Source organism: Netta rufina (genome assembly GCF_964035555.1).
Source record: "Netta rufina genome assembly, chromosome: 30".
NCBI classification, from domain to species: Eukaryota; Metazoa; Chordata; class Aves; order Anseriformes; family Anatidae; genus Netta; species Netta rufina.
In genome coordinates, this window is record NC_140154.1 from 2,799,332 (window position 1) to 2,822,213 (window position 22,882).

The following is a 22,882-nucleotide window of genomic DNA, read 5'->3' on the forward strand; positions in this document are numbered from 1 at the left end:
TCTTGTCTGCACTCTGCATTCTGTTGTGCTAAGTCATATAATTAAGTAAAGAAACCACAGCTACTACTCCCCCTCTTTCTGTTTTTTTTTTTTTTTTGTATTTTCCTAGGTGATTGGCTTCAGGTTCCAGGTGGGACCTAATGGTAACTGAGTTGCAGGTATGCCATCAGAGAGCTCCTTCTGCCTGGGCTGCTCTTTGGGGTAAGTGCTTTGTTTTTCCTTCAGTCAGTTGCAGGGTTCTTTAGGTGGGTCAGAGTCTATGGACTGATGCATTTTCAAGTAGAAAAGGGTACGCATGTCTTTTTTAGGTGGCAACTGGCAGGATCTGTCACAGTAAAGCAATCTAGTAGTAGGTGCTTCTATTGCATGCAGCTCTTCCTCAGGTGAGTAATTGTTATAGCAGTGTTACAGATAGTATGGTGATGTTACTTTGTGTGTTTGCTTTGTGGTTCTGGGTCCCTTATGATTTTGGCAGAATTACGGGGCTTTCTGTGAGTCTTTGCCTATATGTCAAATCTTACCAAAGCCACAACGTTGGTGGAAAAGTGATGGAGCATGGTTTAGGAGAAATGTATCATGGAGGCTCCCTGTGTGAGCATGTATATGAAAAAGGCAGCAGTGGGCATGTAAGGGGTAGTCTGTTTCAGGTCTAGGGACAGTTTGTTATATTTTTGGATCTTTTGCTTGTGGGTTTGCTTGTGGGTTGAGTCTTTAGATCTTGCAGCCTTTTAGGCTTTAAGTGCTTGGAATTCACATATTTGATGTTCTTTTATGAGGGGTTGTCAGGTACATTGTTTTTGGGAAACCGTGGGGTACAGTTTCTTGACCGCATAAGTGCAGTAGTGCCTAGAGAGTGAGCAGGGTCACCTTCTTAATCTCTAAAGAATAAGTCTGTTCGGGCATGTTGCGGCGTGGCGCCGCCCGGGCACGTTTCTCAGGTGGAGCTGTTGAGCAGGTGAGGTAAAGGAGCTGGGAACAGAGAGGTATTGCACAACTGTATGTTCCATCAGTAGTAGTCAGTGTTGTGGAGTAGGTGGGTATTAGGGCTGGCATGCTAGTGAATGCTGGTTCTCTGTGTTTACAGATGGGGATGAGCCTGTTGAAACTAATTCCAGTTGAGAAAGTTTCAGTTACTAGCTTGGTGATATTGTAAATCCATTATTAAAACCTGCAGAAAAAGCAAAGGGGATTTTTGCTTCTAGATTCACCAGAGATATCTTGTCTGCTCTCTGCATGCTTTTGAGATAAAGTTGATTTTAAAAATGAAAGAAAAAAACCCAGCTGCTTTTCTTGCTCTCTTCCTACTTTGTTGTGCTTTGCCCCTCCCCTTTCCCAGGTGATTTGGTTTGGGTGCTGGGCAGGGCCAAAAGGTATATGAGCCCCAGGCATGGCATCAGAGAGCTTCCTCTGCCTGGGCTGCTCTTTGGGGTCAGTGCTTTGTTTTTCCTTCAGTCAGTTGCAGGGTTCTTTAGGCAGGCTGGAGTCTATGAATTTCTGGATTTCTAAGTGGTTGGAATTCTAGATTTCTAAGTGCTTGAAATAGAGGGATATTTAGTAGAGGCTGCTGGCTCACTTTTTTTTTGGGATGGTGGCATATGCTCCTGTTTTTGAGCTATATTTTAATCTCTAGAGGTATAAAACCACTTGTTTTAGTCCTCTGGAGAGTTACACCCGCTTGATTACATGCTACATATGGCTTGACAGTGTAGATGCAGCATTACCAAGAGACTGAGCACGGTTGTATCAGTCACCTTTTTCATCCGCAAAGGGTAAGTCTGTGATTACCCCTGCCAGGGCTGCTGTGTGTGCATGTCTTTTTGGCATGTGTGTGTGCATGTCTTTTTGGTGTGTTGTGTGGCCCGGGCAGAGTTTGCAGTGGCGCTGTGAGCGAAGAATCTCAGTTAGAGCTGGTGAGCAGCTTAAGTAACAGAGCTGGGAAGAGAGGTATTGCAGCAGGTACGCTGTGGCTATGAGGTGTCTCAGAGTGTGCTTTTCTCTTGTCTTTGCAGGTGCTTTGTGCAGTCGTGGACAGGGAAGGGAAATCTTCATGTTACGAAGCTCTGAGGGAAGGTGAGTGTTGTCAGCCTGGTCATCCCTTATCCGAAGCAAAGGAAAGATTGTTTGCTGTTTGAGTGCTTTGGTGTATAATCTGTTCTGCACCTAGATGTTTCTTTCTACGTAAAAAAGTTTGAGCTATTTCCAGTTAAGCAAGTTCCATTTACTTGCTGGGGGCAGTATTGTCCTTTTAATATTCAAAGTTGCACCAAAAGCATGGGGATTGTTCCTTCTAGAAACACCCCAGTTCTCTTGTCTGCAGTCTGCATGCTGTTGAGCTAAAGCAGATTTCAAAAAAAAAAAAAAAGAAAAACACACAAACAACAACAAAAAAACACCATTGGGTGACTTCTTGTGAACGCAGCGATCATTTAATCCCTTTGTTTTCCCAGTTGGTGTGGATGATACTGGCTGCACTGTTGGAGTTTGGATTTGGAGAGGAACACATGAGCACAATCGTATGTAACATCAGAAGTAGTCAGCATTGTGGAGAAGGTGGGCATCATGGCTGGAGTGCTAGTGAATGCTGGTAGTCTGTTTTTGCAGCTGATGATGAGCCTGGCACTTGACTAAGATGACAATCGGTGCCTGTGCGTTTCTTGAGGCGGAGGAACTTTACCATCCAGCAACCTGAGAGCTAAGTTGGGGGGCACCTGGTATTTGCATATCTGGGGTGGCTAATGGGAGCTGGGAGTCAGAGCAGCATGGAGCCAGCTGGCTGAATAGACTTGGTGCCACTGTGAGGGTAGTTCAGGCTGGGTCATGTTCAGGCTGCTTGTGGCTGGGTCACCAGGCTAATAGAAGAAGCGGGATTATTTTGTAGCTTGAGTGCGTGTGCCAGGCATGACAGTTTCCTTCTGTTCGTCTGTCCTGTAGTGTTGCTTCTGCAATGTCTGTTCTGTGCTTCTTGGGTCTTGATATCCTCCTAGCTTTTTACACTGGACTGACTAGACATGCGACTTGATAGTGGTGCTGAAGGGCCTCAATGCTTGTTTTGTCATCATGACTCTGATCTGAGCACTTCTTGTCTTGCAGTCACTGCTTGAAGTACAGATCTGTTTCAGGTCTTGTGCATCGTATTCAGTTTGAGATCACATCTATTTCCATCCTCACTCTTGAAGAAGTCAACTGGGCTGCATCAGGAGCTCTTGCTTTGGAATTGATTTCCTAAGCGTCTTCTTCAGGGGTTTTCACTCCCCATCCTTCTGGTCTCTTGTCTTGAAGGCAGGCTTTTTAGGCCTCCATCATCCCAGTTCTGGCAGTTGCTTCCAGTCGCATGTTGTGACATTTGAGTCTCTGCTAGGGTCTGCTGCAGAGCACCTGTTCTGACTTGCTGTTGCCATAGGGCTTCCCTTGGGGGGGTTGCTTTTTCTTGTGCCTTGTGTTGTGTGTTTTGTTTGTAGTGTTTGTGGCGTGCCTGTGTGTATGTGTTTGGTCTGGAACTGTCCTGCCTGGCAGTTAGTGATGATAGCTAATGTCCATGGGTGTACTAATACATTGTCCGGACTGTTTTGGCAAAGACATCCGGTCTGCCTCTGGGCATGTACTGAAGGGCAGCTGGCACAGTCATCTCTGTGGTGTTTGGCAGATTTGGGGGGGAGGACAGTAGTGCTGCTTGCGAGCAGCTGCTTGCATAGCGCTTGAACGGTGTGCTTGAGGAGGTCTGTCAAATCTTGAAAGCTTACAGATACGGGGTTTTGAAATTCTTATTCTTATTTCTTTCCTGTCCCCAGTAGAGTGTAAAGCTTTGGAGGAACCTGTCACAGGAAAGAGCTCCTTCTGGAACTGTCCAGCACTTGGTAGGCAACTCAGTGACTGGCTTGATCCCCTTTCCAGGTGCTGAGGCAAGGGGGCTGCTGTTTTGAAATGATAATATTGTAAATGGGGTTCCTTTGTGTTGTTGAGGGATGGGTGCTAATGCTGGCAGCTGAATGATTATCTTGTGACTGTGTTTTCCTTTGTTCAGGCTGAAACTCAGTGTGTAGTCCAGGACGTCATGACCCGAGGTGCCTCTGGAGTGAGTGGTGTGTGATGAGCAGAGGTAGCTGTTATTTTTGGGGTGCGGTTGTCACTGCAGTTATTTTCTTACATCCAATCGAGTAAAATTCCAGTTTCTCTTTTAGAGGTGCTATAAGTGGGTAAAGAGAACAGATGGAAGCATGTGCCATGTAGGGCAGGCAAGCGGCAGAGGTACAGGAGGGGATGAGAGTAACTGTCTCGAGGGCGCTGTGGCTTTTGCTGCTGCGATTGCTTTCTCTCCTGTTTCTGAGGTGCCACAGACAAGGTGGGCTGAGATAGCCTTTAGAGTAGGAGGAAAGCAGGTCACTGGAATGCTGCGTGGTTCCTGAGAAAGGTGTTGTGTAGGAAAAAGGTTGTCTGGTGTGGCAGTTCCTGATGTCGGTCGTCTTTGGTAGGCAAAGAGGTGCCCGAAGCCCTGTCCTGTGTAGCCTGAGCACGCCTCGCTGAGGATGAAGCCTGCTTTCCAGCAGTTTGCAAAACTGTGTTGAGGCTGAAATGCTGCATCTGTGTTTGTGTTGGGGTTGCACCTTGGTGAGTGTAGGGATGGGTTTTAAGCTGGTGCAGTGGAGGGCCTGGCCCCAGTGTCCTGTAGCGTGTTTTGACCCATCAGCATAGCCTTTGGTTTTCAGATAGCCTACTGAAGTGATTTTTCCTGTGAATGGAATGGAATTGATTTTGTTGGTGTATAATCTGTTCTGCTCCTAGAGTTTTCTTTAAATGTAAATAAAAGTTTGAGCTAATTCCAGCTGAAAAAGCTTCAGTTACTTGCTTGGTGGTATTGTCCTTTTAATATTAAAAGCTGTAGCAAAAGCATGGGGATTGTTGCTTCTAGAAACACCCCAGTTGTCTTGTCTGCAGTCTGCATGCTGTTGAGCTAAGCCTTATAAATAAGTAAATAAACCACAGCTGCTGCTCATCCTCTTTCTACTTTCTTGTGCTTTGCCCCTCCCCTTTCCCAGGTGATTCCTTCAGTCAGTTGCAGGGTTCTTTAGGCAGGCTGGAGTCTATGGATTTCTGGATTTCTAAGTGCTTGGAATTCACTTAATAGAGGGATATTTAGTAGAGGCTGCTGGCTCACTGTTTTTTGGGATGGTGGCATATGCTCCTGTGTTTGAGCTATTTTTCAATCTCTAGATGAATCAACCCACTTGTGTAACTCTCCAAAAGACTAAAACCAGCTTGATTACATGCTACAAGGGGCTTGACCACATTGGTACAGTATTACCAAGAGACTGAGCAGGGTCACCTACTTCATCTGCAAAGTGTAAGTTTGTGATTACCCCTGTTGGAGCTGCTATGCATTCATGGCCATTTGGCATTTGTGGACTTCAGGGTGGTTTTTTTATTTGTCTCGCTCTGGTCTCTGTGTTTGAGTTCTTATCAAGGAGCTGTACTGTTTGTGTGTCCATCGTAGATGTGACCTTCTCTCTCTATTTTTTGTAGCCCAGGGCATAGGCATGGAAACTTGAACGAAGCATGAGAGTGAGTGGACAGCAGTGGGGTCCCCGAGTTGTTCGGAGGACTGTGTTAGTCTGCTTCACCTGTCGGGCCAGCTTTGCAAGCGCCTTGCGACAGCAGCGTACGTCTCCTGCCACATTTCTGAGACCTGCCAGACATTAGCAGTTCCAGTTCCTGAAATGCTGGAGCTGCTTGGGGTGCAAGAGGAGCAGGGAGCATGATGCATCTCCTTGAGATGTTAGGTGAGCGAAGCGGTCGTACTGGGTTGGGGTACGTGGCTCTGGGGCTTCTTGGCTGTTGCAGTAGGGGAGGAAGGAAGAGGAGTGGGTATAGACTGTTTTGTGGATTGTCACGTTTGTTCTTTCTCCTTGGTCTAAGCCCTATGACTTTGGCTCGGCACACTGAATGGAAGTGCTAAGCCTGGATCGGGAAGGTGAGTGGAGAAAAGGTGGAAAACAGGTATTGTTTTTGGTGTTGTAATCTATTGGTGCGCCTCTGGGTGACTCCTCTTTTGCAGGGACGAAGAAGGTACTGGGAACATCCTAGCTGGCCTTTGTGGTCCATGTTGATGGTGGATTCTGAGCCCTGAGAATTAAGTCCGGGGGCAAATATTGTATGTTGGGGAGTGGTTGGCAGAGGGAGGCGGGGAGTTTTCTAGAGGGTATCTGTCTGGTTTCAGAAGCGGAGCAGGTCAGTTGACTATGACTGTTTCTGAGGAGGTTGTTTTACTGGAAGAAATTTGGCTGGTGTGCTGGTGCCTGATGGCACTTTATTTCTGCAGGTGAAGAAGAGCCTGGTGCCTGAGGCAATGTCCTGGCTAGCGTTTGTGTTCCTTGGTGAAGATGGAACCTGCCTCCCAGCATTCCCAAGCTAAGTTGGGGGGCAAGTGCTATGTTTGAGTTGGGGTTGTGAATGCACCCATAGGGCGAGGGTCTGTGCTTCTAAGTCATTGCTTTGGATGGGGCCTTTCAGGATCGATCAGGTCAGGCAGAGAGATTATGTGTGGGGAGTTCTGTCACGTACAGCGTGAACACATGCCAGGCAGGGCAGTCCCAGTTTGTCATCTGTGTTCTGTGTTGTCTGTGCTGTACTGTGCTGTTGCTCTTGGTGCTTGGCAGGCCCTGGGGAAGCCATCCTGAGGGTACTGAACACTTGACATCATCAGAATAATGCTGATGTTCAATTGGGAGCTGAGCACCTCTCATCTTGCAGTGGGAGCTTAAAGGAATCACTTCTGTGTGTGTAATACTTTTTTGTATCAAACGTTTCTTGATATGATCAACATATGTTACATGCTCCTCAGGTCTTGATATCCGCATTTCCTTCTTCCACTGGACAGATTAGACGGGCAACTTGGTAGCCACACCAAAGTTCCTAAATGCTTGTTTCATCATCGTAGGGCTGATGCGAGCACTTGTCTTGCAGTTGCTGCTTGAAGTGCAGATCTGTTTCAGGTCTTGTGCATCGTATTCAGTTTGAGATCACATCTATTTCCATCCTCACTCTTGAAGAAGTCAACTGGGCTGCATCAGGAGCTCTTGCTTTGGAATTGATTTCCTAAGCGTCTTCTTCAGGGGTTTTCACTCCCCATCCTTCTGGTCTCTTGTCTTGAAGGCAGGCTTTTTAGGCCTCCATCATCCCAGTTCTGGTAGTTGCTTCCAGTCTCCTGTCATGATATTTGAGTCTCTGCTAGGGTCTGCTACAGAGCACCTGTTCTGACTTGCTGTTGCCGTAGGGCTTCCCTCTGGGGGTCACTTTTTCTTGTGCCTTGTGTTGTGTGTTTTGTTTGTAGTGTTTTTGGCGTGCCTGTGTGTATGTGTTTGGTCTGGAACTGTCCTGCCTGGCAGTTAGTGATTAACGTGGTAGTGCATGGGTGTACTAATACATTGTCCGGACTGTTCTGGCAAAGACATCCGGTCTGACTCTGGGCTACTGAAGGGCAGCTGACACAATATATCTGTTTGCGAGTAACTGCTCGCGTACCTCTCTTCGTTTAGTAAACTGTAAACTGTAATTGCAATCGAATTTGGGACCCAGTCGTGTATGACAACTGGGGGATCGTCCGGGAGGGCTTTGGTTCCTGAATTCTTATTTGATCTAGGAGAGGCGCCCCACCGTGTGGTGGCTGCTGTTCAAGTCGGGTCAGGACTAATGGCATCTTGAACCTGAATAAAGGTAAGCAAAGGTTTTGATTTTTCTTCAGCTCCCTTGCTGGTTGCAGCACTCTATTTTACCCGTAATTCTGCGTGTGAAGATCCAAATGAAGACAACACAGTCGTAAGTGTTTAAAGCATATACTGTTCTGTTGGGTGGGATTTGGTTGCCTGTGTAAGAGTGTGACTGAGATGGAATTTAGTTCCGAAGCGATTGTGGAGGTCTTCTAACCGCGGTTCCAATCTCCCGCGAGGGACTTGGCCGGTGAAGGACCGAAGCAATTCCTATAGGATTTGTGGGTGCGTGATAGATCTTAAACCCTCTGTAAGACACTCTTACTAATGTAACCAAGGGCTGTGGGAATTGCCACAGTAAAATTTCTAGATGGGTCAGACAAAATCGAAGACCAGGGACCAGAAGAAAGGGAGCAAATTACCAGACATACCACCAGAAAGTCCATTAGGAATAACGGTTAGAAATTGGAACGATAGAGGCCCCAGAAAAGGAAAAAGTAAATAAAAACCAGTCCAGTATTGTGTGATAGAATGGCCAAAGGAGCCTTTAAGATCACGTCTTTCGGTCTGTTTTTCGATCCTTTGAAGACTGGATTTGTCACGCCTGAAATACACATGTTAATTCGAAGGAACCTTTTTGCCTGGAAGAAAGTGATTATGCAGGATTATGGATCAGGAGGACTTCAGGTCCTTTTCCAGCCTCAATATTTACACTAAAAGCAGATAAGAAATTTGAAGAAGAAGAACAGGAAAAAGAAAAAGATAATAAACGGGAGCCGTTGGATAACCTACCATCTCCATATCCTAACAATCCACCTCCGGTGGCTGTGGTATCTCTAGCAGTACCACCTTTGCCCCTGCTTCCGCCACCATCAGCACCAGAATGAGACCGACCTCCGTCTGCATGCATGAGAAGTAGGACTGCCATATCTGAGAGAGCTTCTCTATATCCCTTAAGGGAGGTAACTGGTGTATAACTGGGTTGGAGTTTTAACAGTTAGGGTTTTAAGGGTTTCAGGGTTATCGTGTTAGGGTTTTAGAGTTTTTTGGGTTGTAGTGTTGATAGGCTTTTTAGTGTTAGTGTCCTAGGGTTTTATTTTTGGTCAGTTATTCAGGGTTTTAAGATCCTTTTTTTTTTTTTTTTTATTTTTTCAGGTTAGGTTCTCCAGGGTTAGGGTTTTGAGTGTCCTAATTTTTTGGGTTAGGGTTTTGAGCATCCTACTGATTTGGGTTGGCTTTGGGTTTTGAGCGTCTTAATTTTGGGGTTAGGGCTTCAAGCGTTCTAACTTTGTTGTTTAGGGCTTTGAGAATCCTAATGTTTTGGGTTTGGGTTTTGAGCGTCTTAAGTGTTTGCGTTAGGGCTTTTAGGTTAGGGCTTTTAGACATAGGACTTCAGGGGTTTAGTGTGGTAAATAGTTTGGGTTATGCCTGTAGGGGTTTCGAGGATTTTTAGTGTTAGGGCTTGAGGCTTTTTTGAAAGGCCGGTAAGTGCTTGGGTTACAGTGAGTGCTGGTAAAATGTATTTCTCGAACACTCGGCCTGTGATTGGTCAGGCCAGCTGCCTGGGGAATGCTGGTAGGCGTAGTTTTCCGGCACTGGGTATCCGGGAGGCCATGTTGGGTGCCCAGAGCATACTGGGAAATGTAGTTCTCGGGAACTGGGGTTAGGGTTGGGGTCAGATCCGGGTTGGGGTCAGGGGTGCAGGGCTCTGTGCAGCAGTTATTTTTCATTCTAAATCAGGGGAGTCGGTCAGGATGGCCTCATCCTTTAGCATCCTACTATCAGTTAACCATTTTTCAGCCTTCTGCTGGAGTACTCCCCTAACATTATGTGGAGTATATATCTTCAGAGGTGCCCTACAAGTGACTTTTCTAGCTTCCTCAATCAGTAAGGCAGTAGCTGCAATTGCCTGGAAGCACACTGGCCACCCCCTCCTCACAGGATCTAATAGTTTGGAACAATATCCCACAGGTTTCTTGATTCCTGCCCATTCTTGACTTAGCTGTAATTGACACTAACATATGCAGTTTGGTTAGAAACATTTACAAATAAATAAAAGGGTCTTTGTAAATCTGGGAGGCTCAGCACTGGAGCTTCTATTAACGTTTTCTTGATCAACCTCAACTTTTCCTCATCTTCCTCGTTCCGCTTAATTTTTTCTCCAGTCAATTTTTCATATAAAAACTTTGCCTTTTCACTAAACCCTTCAATCCAGGGTCTACAATATCCCAAGAGCCCGAGCAGTTGCCTCACTTCCTTCTTCGTTTTGGGTGGTGATAGGACTAAAATCCCAGATACCCTGTCAGCATCCGATTTTTTCTTTCCTTGGCTAAGCCCATGTCCTAAGTACCTTACTTCTTTTTCCACGAATTGTAATTTAGATTTTGAGACCTTCAACCCTTTTTCCCTAAGAAATTAAGTAATTCGATAGTGGTTCTCCGTGTCTCTTTTTCAGTCTCCCCAGCTATTAATAGGTCATCCACATATTGCAACAATTTCACTTCCCCCTTTACCTCAAAAAGTTGTAATAATTTTTCTAAGGTTTGGCCAAATAAATTTGGGGATTCAGTAAATCCCTGAGGAAGTACCGTCCATCTAAGCTGTTGTCGACTTTCCTGTTTTTTCCCATTCAAAGGCGAAGTAATTCCAAGACCCTTCACTTAATGGGCAGGCCCAGAAAGCATCCTTCAAATCTATTACACTATGCCATTTATGCAGAGGTGTTAGGTGGTTTAATAAAGTGTATGGGTTAGCTGCCACTGGAAATTTGGTTATGGTTCGCTGATTCACAGCCCTAAGATCCTGAACCAACCTGTATGATCCATCAGCCTTTTTTACTGGCAAAATGGGGGCATTATGTGGGGACATACATGGTTCCAGCATCCCCTTTTGGAGCAACCTGTCTATAACTGGTGTTATAAATGGCTAAATCCCAAAATAGGGTAATAATCAACGTTTACAATTTATTAAAGGAATAGAGGTAAGCAAACAGCGCTGGGTGTGCCAGGAGTCTCCGCTCCACCTAGACGCACACCCGTCACATCAAGATGATGATTTATTTTTGCTCCTAGACTAATACATATTCATTACTACTTCTAATTATAATAACCCTGCTTTTTTTAGTTCCAGAATCTGAACCCCCCTACTGGAGCATGCATATTAGTCTCTGGTGGTCCTTCTGGGGGTCTCTGGGGGTCTCCCATGCTGAAGGCTCATAGTCTTCCTCTCAGGCTTTTTTTCTTGTCCTTCTTCTTTGTACTTCTTGGGTGCATGTCAAAAGCTTGCACAGCGTTCCCTGCAAGCTTTGTCTTGTAGCTGTCCTTTAGCTTTTCCCTTCTCCTTCATCTCCTGGCCAGGTATCAGGGACTTGCATAGTGTCCCATGCAAAAGTCATAATGGTTAGCAGTTGTTCTGAAATCCCCGGATATCAGAGACTTCAAGGAAAAAACTTACGAATACATTTTCCTTCAAGCTCTCTATTGACAAGAATTGTTAAAACATTCCTCACAATCCCTTATCTTCTTTTTAATATCCTCAATTCGTGTCTCTTTTTCAACTTTTGCCATTAATAACTGGATTTCATCAGTCCGTTCTTGGAGGGTCCAGTTCTTAAGCATCATAACTGACATATCCCTTTCCTTTTTTAATGAAGTCATTACAAATGTACTATTTATTATCCGGCGTATCAATAATGTAAAGCAAGGTATCATACAAGGTGTGAATAATAACATCGTTACACCACATAAAAATAAAAATAACATCCTTTTAACCCATGGTCCACCAGGCAGCCATGAAAATAAATCCCAATCCATACCCTTCCAAGTTTGTGCTGGGACGTGGGCTCATTCCTAATTTCTTTTGTTATCTGTTTAACCACTTTCCCATTATCGTCAATTTGTAAGCAACAATTAGAATCATTTAGTTTCCCACGCACACCCCCCTCTTCTGCTAGTAAATAGTCTAAAACCATTCTATGTGGAAAGATAGCATTCCTCATCTGGGTGGACTGATCAGCTAAAAGATCCAAAGCCGTCGCTGTTTGATTGGTTATTATTTCGAGGACAGCTTGCAACCTAATTATTCGATTCAAATTATAAATAGGTTCTCGGGCTCCAGATATTATCTCATTTGGGTTCCAGGTAGCTGGTCCATAATACCGTATGATTCTTTCAGGGGGCCATTCATTTTCTCTCCGTTGTTGAGCACTACCTCCGGCTAAGGAAGCATCAATAGATCGTTTTTCTCTATTCAGATCATCATATAATTTTATTCCTAAATGATTTCCTTGTATTTGTGACAATAAAAAGAACAAGGGTCTTATGTAGCCCACGTAGCATATTCCTGACCAGTCCTTTGGTAGCCTTTTGTAGGCCTCTTTGCCACACACCCAATAATGTCCCTTTAGAGCCCACGTCCCATTTGGAAAAGGACCGTCCCATTCTCTTTTATTCCTTGGGGCGTGAAAATACAAAGGGTTTTCGTTACCAAGTGGTCCTGTTACAATGTTTGCCCCATTAGTACTCGTATATATACACCTCCAAGCTCCCGCACTAGATTCCCACTCACAATTACAACTAAGTTCTCCTTCACGACTTGTCATATCACGAGCTGACCAGAAATGTTTAAAGAACACTTGTGTCCCATTCTCATCTTGCCACCTCCAGCAGTAGACTCGTACCACATGCTGCTCCCTAGTGGTGTTATCACGCTGACAACTCGGGATTTGAACGTCAAATTGTCCCTTTGATTGTGCTCTTGCCATGGCTTCACATCCAGGTCCAAAAAATTTCTTATATGAGCATTTCAGCCAAGTCCCGTTTTTCAGCTGGACATGTGTAGCGTTCCATTTTCCTTTACTTGATGTACAGTTTATAGGTCCACATTCAGGATCAGTACAATCATATCCGGGAGATAGAGTCCATTTACAAAAGCTTTTTCCCACCTTTACTGTTCCTGTTCTGTTTAAACAGTATATACCCTGCTCTGACAAGTGCAATTGCCATGGGCCTTCTTCCTCTTTCCAGAATTGTGTACCATTATGAACTTCACTCAAATTACTAACCCACCACTTAGGTTCAACCGGGCCAGCTACCCAGGGCCAACTTTCAGTTCCCTGTGGTCCCCCACAAACCCAGCAATTGCTAAGGTTAAAAGCCTTGGCCACTTCTTCCCCCAGAATGAACAAGTTATTCCCATGGCTTAATTGCCCCTGTAAAAATAGTACCAGGAAGTATAACATCCTTCTGCGTCATCCAGGGGTTATCGTGGGGGTGTGAGAAATGCCTCCAATCAAGGGGTTGGGCCCACTTCAAAGATCTATTTGAGCTTGGGTTACTGTTCAGCCTTTGAGGGTGATCCAGCTCCTGGAAAACTAATTACAATAGGTTAAAAAAAAATAGTAATAATCGTATTTATTATATACATATATTTTTGTTTGCTTGTTTGTTTCTTTTTCCTGGGACAACCTGGCTTTAGTGTGGGCGAAGTCCGGTCGAGGCCCTCCCACTCGGCAGTCAATACCCGTAGGGGTTGCCTCCCTTGGTAGACTATACACACCGCAGTGGAGGGTCCTGCCCCGGTCTTGCCTTCTCCCTTTCTTCCCTTCAGGCTTGTCCCCTTCTTCTGGCATTCTTAATTTATGCAGAGCCTTATTGCCAGAACATTAGTTCTTTTTTAGCTTTAATTTCAGTTCCCCAGGAGCAGGCTCAACCCTCCAAGTTTGGGTATTTATTGGTCCTTTTACTCTAGATGCATGGGTCCAACCCCTTTCTGCTGTTCTCACAGCTGTTTCAGTGGTAAGTAAAACAAGGTATGGTCCCTTCCAACGGGCGTGTAATGATTCTTCCCTCCAAGTTTTTATTAAGACCTTGTCCCCTGGTTGTATTTGATGAATAGCAAACCCTAAAGGTGGTGTCTGAGCCATTCTTCCAATTTCTCTTAGCTCTTGCAATCTTTTCCCAATAGTAATTACATATTTCTGGATACTACGATCCTCAACTACATTGTTTCCCAGAGGCATTCCCTGTGAATAAGGCATACCATATAACATTTCATATGGTGATAATCCAGTCTCACTGTGTGGTTTAGTTCTTATGTTTAGAAGTGCCAATGGTAAGCATTTTGTCCAGGGCATTTGTGTCTCAATCATTAATTTAGCCAATTGTTGTTTCATTGTTTGATTCATTCTCTCTACTTTCCCTGAGCTTTGTGGGTGCCATGGAGTGTGATATTCCCACGGAATACCTAATGATTGACACAATAATCTTATTATTTTAGAAGTAAAGTGTGTGCCCTGATCAGAATCAATGTACTGGATTATCCCATATCTAGGTATCAGGTGTTCTAATACAATTTTTGCCACCATTTGTGCCGTAGCTCGTGCTACGGGATAAGCTTCTACCCATTGTATTAAATGATCTACTATTACCAATAAATACGTTGTCCTCCCTACCTTGGGCAATTCAGTGAAATCAACTTGTACTTTCTCGAAAGGCCTATAAGGTGTTTTTCTTCCTCCCGCGGCTGCTTGTCGAAACACTTTCTTATTTATCTTCTGACAAGTTAAACAACCTCGTGTGATTTGCTTTGCTACTTCAAAAACCCCTATGCAACCAAATTGTTGAAGTAAGTGATTACTTAATGCTTTTGTACCCCAATGTGTTTGTGTATGCAAACGTTCCAATCTTTGCCTTGCATAAGCTTGTGGTAATATCTCTCGCCCGTCTGGCAATGTCCATTTTCCTTGTTCTAATCTAGCACCTATTTTCTCCAGTTTTGTCTGTTCTTCAGGAGTAAACTTTTTTTCTTCTCCCTCTTGTCTTTCTTCCTCCTGTACTATATTAATTTTAGCAGCCTGAGTTCTCAAGGCTGCTTCCTGAGCTTCTTTATCTGCTAGATTGTTCCCTCTGGTGTGGTAATCTAATCCTTTTTGGTGTCCTTTTACATGTACCACTGCTATTTCTTTTGGTTCTCTTAATGCCCTTAAATTTTTTATTATTAATTCTTGATGTATAAGATTCCTCCCTTGAGTAGTAACGAAACCTCTTTCTTCACAAATTTTTCCGAAGGTATGAACCACCCCATATGCATATTTAGAATCTGTATATATAGTTCCACTTTTCCCCTTTAATAGTTCCACGGCCCTATATAGGACATACAGCTCACAAGCCTGAGCTGACCATGATAGACTCAAGGGTCCTGATTCCACAGGTTCCAGGTGCTTATTTATTATTGCATATCCTGATTTTCTTTTTCCCTCCACTACTCAGGAGGAGCCATCTATGAACAGTGCTTCTCCCTTCTCTAATTCAGTATCTCTTAAATCGGGTCTTCCTTTAGTCTGGGTCTCAATTACCTCTAAACAGTTATGTTGTAATTCCTCTGATGGTTTTCTAAACAAAAATTGTGCTGGACTCTGAGCAGAGCTTACCCTTAGTTCTAAGTTAGGGGATTCAATTAGTATAGCTTCATGCTTTAGGATCTGGCTGTCTGTTAACCATTTCTCTGCTTTCTGTTGTAAGACACTTCTGACATTGTGTGGAGTATACACTTTTAAGGGAGCATTACAAGTGATCTTTCTAACTTCCTCTATTAATAATGCCGTAGCGACCAAAGCTTGGAGACAAGCAGGCCACCCTCTACTTATTGGACCAAGTAACTTAGAACAATACCCCACGGGTTTCTTAATTCCTGCCCAGTCTTGAGTACGAACTCCATATGCCGTCTGGTTTGATGTGTTCACAAAGGGATAAAAAGGTTTTTCCAGATCCAGAAGGCTCAACATAGGTGCTTGTATTAATGCCTCTTTTATTTCTTCAAATTGTTGATTATCTTCTGCAGACCACTTAAGTTGGTTCTTAATTAATTTCTCATATCAGAATTTAACTTTTTCACTGTAGCTTTCAAGCCATGGTCTACAATATCCTAATAATCCCAATATTTGCCGGATTTCCTTTTTAGTTTGTGGGGGTCTTAAGGATAGGATCCCAGATACCCTGTCAGGATCTAACTTCTTTTTTCCCTTACTTAACCAATGTCCTAAGTATTTTACTTCCTGTTCCACAAATTGTAATTTTGATCGAGACACCTTGAATCCCTTTTCTCCCAGGAAACTGAACAATTTAATAGGAGCTTCTCGGGTTCCCTCTTCAGTTTCTCCTGCTACTAATAGATCATCCACATATTGCAATAATTTTACCTCCCTGGGTAATGCAAAATCTTGTAAAACTTTTTCTAAAGTTGGTCCAAATAGATTTGGTGACTCTGTAAACCTCTGTGGTAGCACGATCCACCTTAATTGTTGTTTCCGTCCCGTTTCAGGGTCCTCCCACTCAAAAGCAAAATAATCTCTCGATTTTTCATCCAGAGGGCAGGCCCAAAAGGCATCTTTCAGATCTATTACGCTATACCAAGTATGTTTGGGAGAGATATGACTTAGTGTGCTGGGTCTGGCTGGAATGTTAACTTTCCCGGCAGCAGCCCATACAGTGCCGTACTCTGTACTTGTAGCTGAAACAGCAGTGTTATCACACCAGTGTTGTGTCTACTGCTGAGCAGCAGTGGCACAGCATTGGGCCTTTCTCTAACCCTCCTAGGGGGTGGGCAAAAAAGTGAGGAGAGAAACATCACTAGGGCAGCTGACCTAAACCAATCAAAGGGATATTCCATACCATGTGGTGTCACACTCATCAATAAAAGGTGGAAACAGGAAGAAGAGGGGAGGGGTGGGCTCTCGTTGAGAAGACGTCGGTCCTCCTCTCGAACACCGGCTGCGTGCGTTGAGGCCTTGCTTCAAGGACGTGGTCAATCATCGCTCATTTGTGGGAAGTACAGAGTAATTTCTTTCCTCTGCACTTCCATATAGATTTCATTTATTTTGTTTGTTTGTTTTCCTCCCTTTTTCCCCTTTCCCTTTTATTTCCCCTTAGTTAAATTGTTTAGTTCATGGTAGTCTTTATTTAATTATTATAATTATTTCCCTTTAATTAAATTATCCTTATCTCAACCCGTGAGTTGTTCTTTGCTTTACTTCTCCCCCTCCTCATCTAAAGGAGGGGGAGTGAGAGAGCGGTTGTGGGGTTTAGCTGCCCAGCACGGTAAAACCACCACACTTAGTAAAGTATAAGGATTTGCCACCACAAGGAATTTAGTGACTGTTCGCTGATTTACAGCTCTCAGGTCCTGTATGACCCATCCGATTTCTTTACAGGGAGGATGGGTGTATTATGAGGTGACATACATGGTTCTAGAGTTCCTTTTTCCAGAAGTCTATGGGTTTTAATCCTTTTCGACCCTCCATTGGTATAGGGTATTGTTTAATTCTAATTGGACAATGTGGATCCATTATTTGAACATTTATGGGGTCCATTTCTATTTTTCCAATTTCCCCTTCCTTATAGCACACTGAAGGGTTAATGAATTCTTTGTCTTTTTGTGTCAAAGTGTAGAATTTAATCTGCAATTTATCCCCTTGGCTTTGAATGCTTAAGTTTAATTTTAAAATCAAATCCCTTCCTAGTAAATTGTACTCCGCTTCAGCGAGCAAAAGTAAATCATTAAGACGGATTTTTTTATCTGTTTCTGTCTCTACATCTTTCAAAACAGGTACCTTAAAGGGCTCTCCTTTTGCCCCTATTACAGACACGCAACTCTTCCCTTCTTCTATTCCTTTTGGAAGTTTTTGAATAGTGGATTTTTCAGCCCCTGTGTCTACTAAAAATAAGACTTCCTCTTTATGGGGACCAATTAATAGTTTTATCAACGGCTCTGTTGATGTTGAAGTCCCCAGAAGATATAGCCCCTGACACCCCTATTCTTCTTTGAATATTTTCTCATCTTGTTCCCGCTTATGATATTTCCTCTGAACGTGTCTCTTCTTGTTGCAATAGTAACAGACGGGAATTTTCGATTTCCCTCGACAAGGCTGACCCCTAGGGTTTTTTTCTATTATTTTTTTTCTCCTCTCCCCGGACAAGGTCTTGTGGAATGAGGTTAAGCCACGAAAGACCGTATGAACTTGGAAGTGATGGGAAAACTTACAGTTTTTAAGAAGAATGTTAGTTGTGATTAAGGCAGTAAATTAGATCATCCTCGTAGGAGCTTTCTAAACAGATCAGAAGAGGGCAAGACTGTACTTAAGGACCGAAAAGGGTGTTGCAGTAGATAGCTGATGAGTTAGATTATGTGATAGAGCTCAGCTGCACACCTGCAAAGGAGCTCGGAGAGACAGTGAGAGGAGGCTGAGCCCCAGAAAATACTTTGCTCCTCCCTTCAGAGGCCCAGAGGAGCAGAGAGATGCACGGTGGCAGGTGGGAACCCGAGGGAAGTTCTTCAGAGGAAGAATGGCTGGGCCATGGACTAGTAAGGGAGAAGCAGAGTTGACTCCTTTGGAGGTTTAGTTAGGAAAACATTAGCTCAAAGTCTTAATAAGAGTAGCTTGAATACAAGGCGGGGGCCAGTCTAGAGGGAGAAGCTTGGTTAAAGTGTGTGGGTTTCAGGGAGCTGTGCAGTAGAGACTTGTAGAGAGGAATTTTAAATAGCACGTTGAATGGGAAATGAGCCCGGGGCAATTAATTGATGATCAAAATGCAAACTACAATTTTAAATCAGGAAAGAGCTAGACTATACTTTTATAATGAAAAATATGCCAGAAAAGAGTGAGGAAAGTGTCAGTGTTGTTATAAAGGAAGTTATTGGAACAAAGGAAAGGGTTAGAGGAGCAATAAAGCAGAGAAATTCATGCTTTTGTGATAGAAGTGTTGGAACACCAGGGACTGGAGATGGTAGTGATCACAAACTCATTTACCGATCGCTCAGTTTTCCGTGTGCTGTCTGTATACCCCGTGGCACCTACCTCGCATTCAGAAAGCAATGCAACCTTTGGGGTTAAAAAATAAAAACCAGAGAGGGCAGTGCTTTCCAAGAAAAAAAGATAAGTCCTTGTGGCAAACAGGTAGGTGAACGGAGTATGTACGTTCCTTCCTTGGTGTCCTGCTGTTAACGTGAGAGGATATTCACCAGAGCCCAGTAGATAATTGCACTCTGGTTCTTGCGTTTTTTACCATCTTTCATGAAACAACTTCAGGTTACTTGACAGAAGCTAATGGCCTAAGCTTATGTGCATTTGGCATTGTTTTCTCATTGGTGAGCTTCAAGCCTGTGTCTGGCCCATTATTGCTCACAGAATTTGTGGCAGAGCTAGACTTGGACTTAGATTACTATGCTTAGTCTTAGCACTCTGGATTATTAAAACCCTTTCCATTAAATACTTTCTCAGACTAAGAAGTGACTTTCTGAAATAGCTGTTTTCAGAAGATCTGCATCTTAGCTAAGCAATATGACAGAATTTTGCCTGTTGTTAAACACTGAGGCTGACGACAAGTCCATCAGCAGTTTCAGAGAGCACAGAACAATGTCCAGATGCATGCTCATCTGCTAGGATTTGTGATTTCTGAAACGTGACTTGCATAAATTCATCTTAAGGTTTTGCAGGATCCACTGTGTCATTAAAATAATGCTAATAATAAAACTGACAGGCATCTGTGTAATGCATTTTGGATTTCATATAATTTGCAAAAGTACTTAACGATTCGGTGTCATTTTGTGGTACAGTACAAACATCAAGAGGAAGTGAGAACAAAGAAAATGGTGGTGAAGATGTCCCAAGGCGTTACAACCTTCGACAGAGTAAACCTGTTGACCGCTACCAAGCTCCTATGGAAAGTAGGTTGAACGCACAGTTTCTCTTAAAACCTGATTTCTTGCACATAAGTGAGATAAAATTTTTGAATGCAAAGATGTATTTGCGCACACAGTTCTATTTCAGTTCTGTACCTGCATTCTGCACATGAACTTCCCTGTTTTTATCAGACACGTGTGTCCTGTGCACATTGTATTTCTTTGCTGTTTGGCGTACTTAGTGCTATGTATCCTTGCTATAACAGTAATTAATCACACTTAATAGTCTTGCTCTTGTGATTTTCAGTTCACCTTTAAACAGGGCGTAGTTTTCCACTTGTACCATGCACTGATGAAAAGCAAAAACAGTTAAAAATTCTTCTGGAATTAGGGATGAGTGAAACACGTGGCATTTTCTTTATCTTTTGATATCCTCCTCTCTTAAATGTATCTGTATCATTATTCTAAATTCTTTCCTTTCAGTAAGACAAAGAGATCGAGAGAGGACTAACTCAGGCCAGCTGCGTTCTGTCAGACAGAAAGAGTCACTTGAAAATGCTGGGTCACAAAAATATAGAAGATGTGCCAGGTTGGTGTATGGCTAGTGATAGCTCTTACTTATCCATAGAGCTGTCAGTCTCCTTACTGCATAATGCTTCAAAGGGTTTTCAGTTTAGTGGTAATTACAGAGTAAGTTTATGATCGGTACTTTGGTAGTCTGAGGATAGAGAGGAAAGAACTATTTGGAGAGGAGGAGGTGGATACTTTTAAGTTGGTTTCTTCTTTAAATCCAGTATTTGTGGGTCGCTGATAAGATGATTATGGAGGTAGTGTCTGAGTTTCTGTAACTGAAATTCTTTGGTTCTGGAACTGAAGCCGGAATCCCCCCTTAAAAATCTTAGTCAGACTATTTAATCTTGAAGGATACAAAGGATTTTCTTAAAACCTAAAATAATTTTATTCGATTTAGAGGGAGAGGCTTTATGGAAGTTTTGTTAGATTTAAAAAAAAAAAAAGTTATCACTCAAATACTGACTCTAGTTTCTGTTTGGAATCAACTAATGTTTATATATGCAGTTAACCTTAAACAATAAAAGATCTAAATGAAATCATAAATTGCCTTAGTAATGATAAAGGCTTTTTGGATTCTGTAAGCAGTTAGTGCGTAGAGAATGCTGTTGATTGCCAATATTTTGTTGAGCATTCTTGAAAGCAGACAGTTGTCACGAGGAAAATCATGTCATGGCCTTTGAAATCAGATTCCTAAGGAGTACAGTGGACTGGAAAATAGATCTCAGAGGCAATTTGGAGATAGAATTCCCTTAATTTTTGGTGTTACTTAGTATCTGCTCTATTTTCTTTTTAACTTTCTGGTTTATATGCTTGCTCGCAGACGGAGACGTGCAGATGACATCAGTGATTCTACACCCTCTTGCTCATCTCCCTTGCTTAGCACGTGTGATACGGAGGAGGGTGGTGAGAGCAGTGAGGACGGCGAGAGCACATCTCCAAGAAGGTTGCTGTCGTTAGAGAATAGGGGAGGGATGAATCTCCTTCAAATGAATATTTAGCCATGTTTAAGTTTATCTAAATGTAACTGTGTAAGTTTATGTCAATTAATTAGGTCTTCTAATATATTAATTAATGTCTTCTACATTTGCTTGGCATTATTATGAAAAACAAAAATCTTCGAGCTGCATCTTAAAGAAAAAGAAGCCCTATAACTTCTCCTTAATTCAAATCAGGACTTTTTGAGTGAAACATCAGAAACGGGACCTAAAGAGAGTTCAGAGGGATCAAAAGAAAGTTGGAGGAAGTCAGGGAGATGCAATGCAAATAGATAGTGCGGTAAGTCGTAAAGTAATCATCGTGTCAGCGAGTGTTTCCAGTGATTATGAAAGATCTTCATTGGAACAGGCTGCCCAGGGAAGTGGTGGAGTCACCATCCCTGGAAGTCTTCAAAAGACGTTTAGATGTAGAGCTTAGGGATATGGTTTAGTGGAGGGCTGTTAGCGTTAGGTTGGAGGTTGGACTCGATGACCTTGAGGTCTCTTCCAACCTAGAAATTCTGTGTGATTCTGTGTGTGATCTCAGTGTGCCATCTACAACTACCTTTGTTGATGGTTTTCTCTAAAGCAACTTCAAAAATTGCCCAGAATGTTTGCGTTGTGCTGAGATAATTTCTGATGAAACCTTGATCTAGGTTGCTGCTTTCTTTAACATACAAACTCTGTGGTGTTGAATTTCTCTTTAGATTGGATTTGAGAACGTGGGTGGTCTTTCGGAACACATCGCAGCTTTGAAAGAGATAGTGATTTTTCCCGTCCTGTATCCAGAAGTTTTTCAGCGGTTCAATATTCAGCCCCCAAGGTAACTCATGACAGTGATAAATCGTAAGTCAGCTGTTTTCAGGAGAAAGTTCAATTAAGGTATCAATATGCTTCCATGCTTCAACATTTTTGGCAGCAGTGAACATTTGTTTTAGTAGTAGCAAAAAGTGGTTTCTTAAAAATGGATAGAATCCAGAATATTTGTAGGTTAAAAATATAAGCAATGTCTGAAACTTGTAAGTTTTACCATCTGGTGTTTTTAAAAAGTTGGGTTAGTTGGGTTGGAGTGGTTTTGTTCTCAGTTTTATGTACAAGTCAGCTTGATTAGTCAGCTTTTCCTTCCGGCTTTAGGCTTCCTCACTTGCCATCAGCAATAGATGGTCTGAGAGACCAAACCCAGTAACTTAATGCTTTTGAAAGGAGCATTAAATGCTTTACTACCAGATTCTGCATATTGTGAAAGCAAGAATATGCAGTTTATTGCTGCAGAATGAACTGGTGATTCACCATTCAGCCCATTCTCAGATTCTGTGCTGAAGTTTGCCCGTTTGGCTCCGGTTTGCTGTAATCACCCTGTTTGTCAGCAGTTTTGGAAGTGTCCTTCTGGGACAGTATGCTCTCTTTTGAAGTTTTTATACGTTTGAGTTACCTCCTTATTCATTTCTTTGGGTGAAAAAAATGAATTTTCTTGTGAAACGTTGTAAAAACACGGAACTTCTATCTGTTCTGCCTCTACCCACACTTCAGCTATTACTGCTGTCTTGTACATGATGTGTTTTGGTTAGGAAAGACAAGTTTGTTCTAGAGACGATGGTTGTAGGAGGTACTCATCATGATGTTTTTTTTCCTATCTGGATCTTTTTTATTGCAGAGGTGGTCTATTTTATGGCCCCCCAGGAACAGGGAAAACACTAGTTGCTCGTGCACTTGCCAGTGAATATAGTCAAAGTGACAGGAAAATATCATTTTTTCTGAGAAATGCTTCGGACGGCATGAGAAAATACGTGGGGGAATCAGAACACCAACTTCGTGTGTTATTTGAACAGGTAAGGTTGAAATGACAGTGTATTCTGTCAGAGTTGAAACCATTATTTTCTGTGGTCAACGTTTTTAAGTAGCACTTGCTCTTTTTTTGTATTTTGTTAGTTTTTTTTTCCCACTGAAATGGAAATGCCA

At 42.9% G+C, this 22,882-nt stretch overlaps 1 protein-coding gene across 1 annotated transcript in view; it reads left to right on the forward strand.

Moving 5' to 3' along the window:
* LOC311220214 (ATPase family AAA domain-containing protein 2-like) overlaps window positions 1-22,882 on the forward strand; it is a gene marked incomplete at both ends in the record, with an annotated part of 84,697 nt that overhangs the window by 44,317 nt on the left and 17,498 nt on the right. Inside the window, 4 exons of the mRNA XM_084303678.1 lie at window positions 19,311-19,421; window positions 20,770-20,852; window positions 21,631-21,746; window positions 22,578-22,752. Coding sequence (XP_084159804.1) covers window positions 19,311-19,421; window positions 20,770-20,852; window positions 21,631-21,746; window positions 22,578-22,752 — 485 coding nt within the window. The remainder of the gene's footprint in view (window positions 1-19,310; window positions 19,422-20,769; window positions 20,853-21,630; window positions 21,747-22,577; window positions 22,753-22,882) is intronic.